At 57.3% G+C, this 7,157-nt stretch overlaps 1 protein-coding gene across 1 annotated transcript in view; it reads left to right on the forward strand.

The window, feature by feature from the left end:
- The first annotated feature begins 294 nt into the window (after positions 1-294).
- Positions 295-7,157, forward strand: part of LOC103796998 (SH2 domain-containing adapter protein F-like) — a 10,138-nt gene continuing 3,275 nt past the window's right edge. Inside the window, 6 exon segments of the mRNA XM_009069189.1 lie at positions 295-418; positions 1,388-1,606; positions 3,147-3,284; positions 4,812-4,851; positions 6,094-6,270; positions 6,528-6,673. Of these exon segments, the coding sequence (XP_009067437.1) occupies positions 385-418; positions 1,388-1,606; positions 3,147-3,284; positions 4,812-4,851; positions 6,094-6,270; positions 6,528-6,673 (754 nt within the window). The 5' untranslated portion in view covers positions 295-384.

Raw genomic sequence — 7,157 nt, forward strand, 5'->3', positions numbered from 1 at the left:
GTGCTGGCAGTGCTGAGCCCAGTGCTGAGGAGGGGGCTGGGCCACCTTCTGCTCCGCTTGGCTCCAGCCCAGCGTTTGGGACAAAGGCTGGAGCGTTTCCACGGTGCCTGGAGAGCAGTCAGCTGCCAGCACCTGCTCTGCGGGGCTGCCACGATGTGGGTTTGGGCTCCTGGCAGTCTCTTTGGCTGCTGCTAGAAAAGCTTGTAGTGAGGTTTCAAGAGGCTTCAGCTGATCCCTGCAAAAAGCAGGGAGTACCCTAACCCTTCTCCTACCCTCCCCCTCTTCCAGCTGGCTGTCCTGGAGGACTACGCAGATCCCTTCGACGCGGCGCAGGTGGCAGGTAGCCAGGCAGGGCTGGAGAAGGTGGCAGAGAACGATGGATATATGGAGCCCTATGAAGCCCAGAAGATGATGGCTGGTAAGGTGGAAGGCTCCATGCAAAGGCTGCACTCTGTTCCTTGCAGAGTGGGACAGCACCAGGTCCCCCAGATAAGGCAAACCTGAGTGATATGCATGGTAGGGACAGCCACTTTGCAGGCAGATATTCCCAGCTCTACCCATGTACTCTGGGTTTGCCAGAGCACTCAAAGGCTGCCTGAGCAATAGAGGCACCTCGATATCTCTCCCTGTGATGCTGCCCCTGGGGACCTCACTTGCCAGGCTGAGCCAGAAGAGACTTGACGTTCCCTGCGTCTGGATTGAAACGAAGATGGATGTGGGAGCTATTTAATTCTGTTAGGGATGGGCCAGAGCGTGCTGGGTGTGCTGCAGCAGCAGGTCCCCAGTGGGATTGTTTAAGGCTGGAAAGCTGTCCAGGTGGGAACATGTGCTCCTGAAGACATTGCTCGGGGTCTCTGTGCTGGCTTGTACATTCCAGGCTCTGGCTCTGCTTGGCAGCTCTGGTTTTCCTGGAGCGAATGGTTTCTGAAAAGTTCATGTGGGTTTTTGGGCTAGACCATTGTATTTCTTGGAAAAATCTGCAAGGGGTGAAGAGGCTGCTTGTACGTGGGGGAGAGACTTTGTTTTGCTCGAGAGTAGGGTGTTTGATTAAACCAGCCACGCTGGGTGTCCAGGGGAGAAACTCAGCCCTGCTGCTCGCAAGGAATCAGGCTCTGGGATGCTCTGTCCCCACGGACCCTGCTTTGCAGGGCTGCCCAGGAATGAGGATGTTGTCCTGTGGGGACCTTGATGCTGTGAACTGCTGAGGCCCTGGCTGCCCAGCAGCTCCCCCACCTTCTGCTGAAGGTTTGGGGGTTCTCCTCCATCACTGATGCTCCCTATGCATCCTCAGGTGAAACCGAGCCCTGTCATCTATCAGGGCTTCGGGGGCTGCGGCCAAGCTGTGTTGGACAGAAAACTCATGGTTTTGTCCCTCTTCTCCTGCTAGAGATCCGCCAGAAGGGCTTACGAGAGGCTCCGGCGCGGCCACTGCACCTCTACGACACTCCCTACGAGCCTGTGCTCGGGGGACCAGACATGGACTGTGAGCGCTCAGCTTGCCCCAGGCCCAGGGAGTCGCGGCTCCCTGAGGACGACGAGCGGCCACCGGAGGAGTACGACCAGCCCTGGGAGTGGAAGAAGGAAAGGATCTCCAAAGCCTTTGCAGGTGAGGGATGGGAGCAGCTTTTTTGGAGGTTCCTTTGTCTTTTCAAGGCCAGTGGTGTTGGCCTCGACATTTCCATGGCTCAGGGAGCAGTTGTGCTCTTGTAGAACCTGTTTCTCTGAGCAGGGGAACTATCTGGGCAGACTTATGGGTAGACCTGCCTTGCAGCCTGTCCACTGCCCATCTCCCATTGTTCCATCTCTGCTGTGACTGATCACAGCCTCTGGTGCAAATTAACCCCCCCAACCTCAAATTGCAGGGGAGAGGCTCAACTCTAGGCTCGAGCAGGTTCCTCCTTCTGCAGGGCAGGAGGATCCCCAAGGAGCCTTCGGCCAGGCGGTGGTCCAGCCCTCCTGACCTATTTATCCGAGCTGCAGGATCGATTGTGTTTGCGTTTGGTAATGAGGAAATCCATGCTGTGCATTAGCTCCGGCTCCTCCGCCGGTGCTGGCTAATTGCCACACTCTTATCTAGGATGCATTTTAATTGCAGCATTGTGTCTGTGCTGTAGCTGCGCAGAGGGCGCTCGGGCCAGCTGCTCTCAGAGCTGTGTGGGGAGAGATGTGGAGATTTGGGCCTGGGGAGTGGTTCACCTTTTGGGTTTGGGTACTGTGAGCTGGAGAGGTGTGTGCTGGGCTCGATGCCACAGTATCTACTTGTGCCTGGGGTGGCACTTGTGTCGCTGGGACTTAGAGCACACTGTGCTGAGGGTTTGACTTCTCGGGCTCTGTCATGGAACGTGCGGCACTGTTGGGCTGGGTTTGTGTCGAGGTTCTGTGCTCCAGATCTGGGTGGATGAGGAGCCTTGCTCGATTTGTCTGGGTGGAGGTGGCATGTCCACAGGTTGGGCTCGTGTGTGGTTGCCCATGGACACTGGTCAGGGCACTTCAGGCTTGCTCTGAGTCCAGAGGGAGTCAGGTTGCCATGCCCTGGGCCACGTTGGAACCTGCTGCCTGTTTTTTCTCTGAAGCTAGAGCAGGTCCTGCTGTGCCTCACAAGGTGTTTCTCCTCTCCTATGATACCAGAATCTCTCAGCTGATCCATTGCCCCTCTGAGGGGCCCACGGGACCCCTGCTGATGGACAGCTGGTACCAGCATGAGGCTGCAACCCACTGGTGCCTGGCAAGGGAATGTCAACCCCATGGGTGGCTAGGAAGCTCCTAGGGCAAGACAGATGCACGGACAGGACAGATGGCAATGGGATGCTTGGCCAAGGTCCCCCAAATGGACATGTATGCGAGATGGGATGATCACAGGCTGCCCCACACTCCAAAGAGGATTGGCTGGCAAAGCTGATGGAGGAGCAGGGTCTCTCCACCAGGAATGTACCCCACCTTAGGTCTGCCCCTGCTGGGAGTTGTGCAAGGGATGAGATGGCCAAATGGCCCTAGGACTTCTGGGATTGTAGTTCTCAGGTCTTTCCCCCCCACAACTGCTTTCCTTCTCTGTGGGCCTTTGGTGTTGCTGATGGTGTTTTTTTCTAAGCCCTTTCTTTCTCTCTTTCTCTTCCTCTCTCTTTCCCACCCCCACCCCTCCCCTCCAGTTGAAATCAAGGTCATTAAAGACCTGCCCTGGCCCCCGCCGGTGGGACAGCTGGACAGCGGTGAAACGCCCCCGGAGGGGGAGGCTGGTGCTCCCCTCCCTCTGCAGCATGGCCAGCACAGCTACGAAGACGCCAATGGTGGGTCTTGTGTGACAGGGGTGTCTGGGGGGGCTGCTCGCATTGACCCTGCCCCAGGGCATGCCCAGGGCACTGCCAGACCCCCACCCTTCCCCTCTGCCCTCCCCCAGCTCCTCCTGCCCCTGCAGTCATCCTCTGCCCATCACCCTGGGGATTATTCGGTGGCAGAGTTATTACCATCTCTTTTGTTCTCTCCTCCTTGCCTCCAAATTCCCAGTGTTTGGTGGCTGCTTTTACGGCTTCTCAACAACAGCTCTGAGCATTTGGCTGATGTTTTCTTGCTACTCGTAATGCCCAGGTCCCTTACAGGTATGCTGGCAGCTAATTCAGATCCCTGTGCTGAAGCTGGGGCTGTTTTCCCCCCTCTTCATCATTTAGCACTGCTCCGTTTCCTCTGCTGTTTTATTACCTTGCTGTTCAGTGGCAGGAGGGCCCTCTGGATTCTCCAGTCTCGCTTTTGCTATCCTGAGCAGCCAAATCTCCCAGGTACACTTTGTCATCTCAGGTTTGCCTTGTTGTGAAGCCTTTTTTCGTGCATGCTGAAGAGCCCCTGGGTAAATCCCCCTTGGATGCTGCTGGCAGACTCACTTAGGAAAGCCAAATATTGCTGCTTCTCTTTTAACCCTTGATTAATATTTTAAGGACCTTCCTCTTATGCTGTGGTGGATTAGGATTTTGCCAAGAGCGTTGTGGGGGGCGTGGGGGTTTGTTGGGTGCCTCGACTGGGTTGTTAGCAGTGGGGAGCTGGGATGGAGCTGTGAGATGTGCCTGCCCACGCGTGGCTAACGCTGTCCTGGGAGGCACTGCCATGTGCAGGTGTCTGATTTCCTTATCTGCAGTTACCCAGACCTCTGCAGAGCTCCGTGGAATAAAACTAGCATGGCCTTTGCAGCCTCCCAGGTGGGTCTGAGCACGAGGCTGCAGGTAACAGCTGATTTTGCAGGATCAAGGGCACTCCAGAGTAAAGCAGATGCTCAGATGGGCCTTGCTGGGTATTTCCCAAATCCACGGGGGTGCTACAGGCTGCAATCAGTCCTGAAGAAGAAAGGTCTTGGCAGGGGAGAACTTCCTGATCCTTTTCCTGGAATGATTGCAGGTGTCAAGAAAAATAAATCTCTTTGCTCTGCAGCCTCTTCTCTTCCCCCATCATTTATTATCCCCGCAGTGGCACCGACATGCATCCTGCTCCTGATGAACACATCAGTTTGTCATTTCTCCTGGTCTTAGCAACACAGAGTCCTTTTTTTTTCTCGTGACTTGCTTTGTTGTGTGAAGTTTATCTTGCCAGAGTTTGGTCTCATTTTCTACTTCCCCTGTCTGGGGGTGACCTGAACTTCTTTGAAGGCTGTCTCGTTCTTCCTAAGGGCTTGTTTTTAATATCCTGTTTAATCATGCACATGCTTCTGCCTCCCTCTGACAGGTGCAATGCATTTCTTCCGAGCCTCTAACGTGATGATTTTGTGCCGCCAGCGAGCACTTGGGCTGTGTGATTGTCTGGCTTTTTAATGATCCCCCCCATTTTTTAAGGTGACGAGTTGAAATTGAAGCCTGGGTGTGATGTACAAGGGTGAGCGTGGACGGTGAAAGGCCAGAGCACTGCAGAGGCAGAGCTTGTCAGGCCTTAATGCCAGGCACCTCCTCCTTGAGCTGCTGCTCAGGGGGATTTAAGCCGTGCTAAGCTGCAGAGGATTTTGGCTGGGTTTGCTTTTGGCTGCATTCCTCGCAGTGCTGAGGGGGCTGGAGTCCTGCTTGCCTGTGTAGGGCTTGAACAAGGTGTCCCTCAAGCAGCTGCCTTAGAAGATGCTCTACTAGAGAGGAAAACATAAAATCATGGAATTTAATGGTTGGAATGGACCTTACAGATCATCTAGTCCCAACCCCTGCCCTGGGCAGGGACACCTCCTCACTAGATCAGGTTGCTCAAGGCTCATCCAGCCTGGATTGAACACCACCAGGGTCGGGGCAGCCACCACGTCCCTGGGCAACCTGTTCCAATGTCTCACCAGAGTGAAAAACATCCCTCTTTGGGTATTTTATTGCCAGCAGGGAGCATGGGGAGGGGGGAAGCTGCCCAGTCTGGGACATCCCAACTATCCTGAGAGTTGTGTCTCGTGGGCTCAGCCACCTCCGAGGCGCCTGTGCCGCTGTGCCATCAGCCCCACGCCGTGGCGGCTCTGCCCGATCGATAAGTAATTTGTGCGAGGGGCTGGCAATGCAGGGCAGCCGCCGTAATGAACTCTCAGGAGGAGGGAGAAACAATATTGTTAATGCTGAAATCATCCTGCGTGGAAATAACAGGCGTCGGGAGGCTGAGTCTCTGGGGCACGGCGCGGTCAATGCCCCCTGCACGAGGCACAAGGGGCTGGTGCTGGGCAGGTGGCTGCCTCAGGGAGGTACCTGCCATCAAAACATCCCCTTCCCACCTCGGGGAATGGTGTTTTCACCCCAGGTTTGTTTGTGCCAGCAGAAATGTGTCTGTCATTCCAAGCACACTGGTCCCTTGAGCTCCCTTGGAGAGCTTCTCCTCGCTGTGTCTCATGCTGCGGCCACCAAATCTCTGGTTGCGTTAGCAAAGCCTCCTGAGGTTTTGAAACCTCCCTGGAAAACACTTCCAGGGGCTCGGGTGCTGCAGGGACCCCAGGCCTGGTGTGGTGGGGGCACTGCCACGTGCAGCATCCCAAGAGCTGCTCTGCCCTTGCTTAGAGCAGGGTATGTAAGGCAGCACTGGCTCTTCCTGCGGGGGAAGGCTGAGACCCCCAGCCCATCTGCCTGTCCCTGCCACCAGCTCTGACACGTGTGTCTTTTGCAGGTCCACCCGAGGCACTGGGGTATGGCCGCACCTCACCCTGCAGGGAGGAGAAGGCCAGGGCTGCCCCTCGGCACGGCTCCACCAGCCTCAAGGGCACCAAGACACTCATCGCCGAGCCTGGCCCCTTCGTCGGGGCGGGGAGAGGATTGACCCTGCCCTGCCCCTGGAGAGTCAGTGGTGAGTCCTGCCTGACCCTTCCACCTGCACCAGGATCCCTGAGGGCACACCACGAGGAGCCCTGGGGCACACCTGCCTCTTTCTTCCTTTCGCTCCTTGGCAAAAGTTGTCTGCTTCTCCCTGCCCCTTGTCCCCCAACCCCGGCAGTACCATCCCTCTCCCTGGACGTGGGTGCTGTCCCAGGGGAGGTGCTGGCATCACAGAGCCCTCCCTGGGGTGTGTGTGCCCCGTGCACAGCCAGTCCCTCTCCCCTGCAGCTGGTACCACGGGGCCATCAGCCGGACGGACGCGGAGACGCTGCTGAGGCTGTGCAAGGAGGCCAGTTACCTGGTGCGCAACAGCGAGACCAGCAAGAACGACTTCTCCCTCTCCCTTAAGTGAGTGAGCCCAGACAGGGCAGGGGGTGATGGACCCACGGCAGAGGTGATGGTGCTGGGGGTGGTGGACCCACGGCAGAGGTGATGGTGCTGGGGGTGGTGGACCCACGGCAGAGGTGATGGTGCTGGGGGTGGTGGACCCACGGCAGAGGTGATGGTGCTGGGGGTGGTGGACCCACAGCAGAGGTGATGGTGCTGGGGGTGATGGACCCACGGCAGAGGTGATGGTGCTGGGGGTGGTGGACCCACGGCAGAGGTGATGGTGCTGGGGGTGGTGGACCCACGGCAGAGGTGATGGTGCTGGGGGTGGTGGACCCACGGCAGAGGTGATGGTGCTGGGGGTGGTGGACCCACGGCAGAGGTGATGGTGCTGGGGGTGGTGGACCCACGGCAGAGGTGATGGTGCTGGGGGTGGTGGACCCACGGCAGAGGTGATGGTGCTGGGGGTGGTGGACCCACAGCAGAGGTGATGGTGCTGGGGGTGAAGGACCCAAGGCAGAGGGGAAGGCG

The sequence above is a fragment of the Acanthisitta chloris genome, unplaced genomic scaffold (assembly GCF_000695815.1).
Source record: "Acanthisitta chloris isolate BGI_N310 unplaced genomic scaffold, ASM69581v1 scaffold14232, whole genome shotgun sequence".
Lineage (NCBI taxonomy): Eukaryota > Metazoa > Chordata > Aves > Passeriformes > Acanthisittidae > Acanthisitta > Acanthisitta chloris.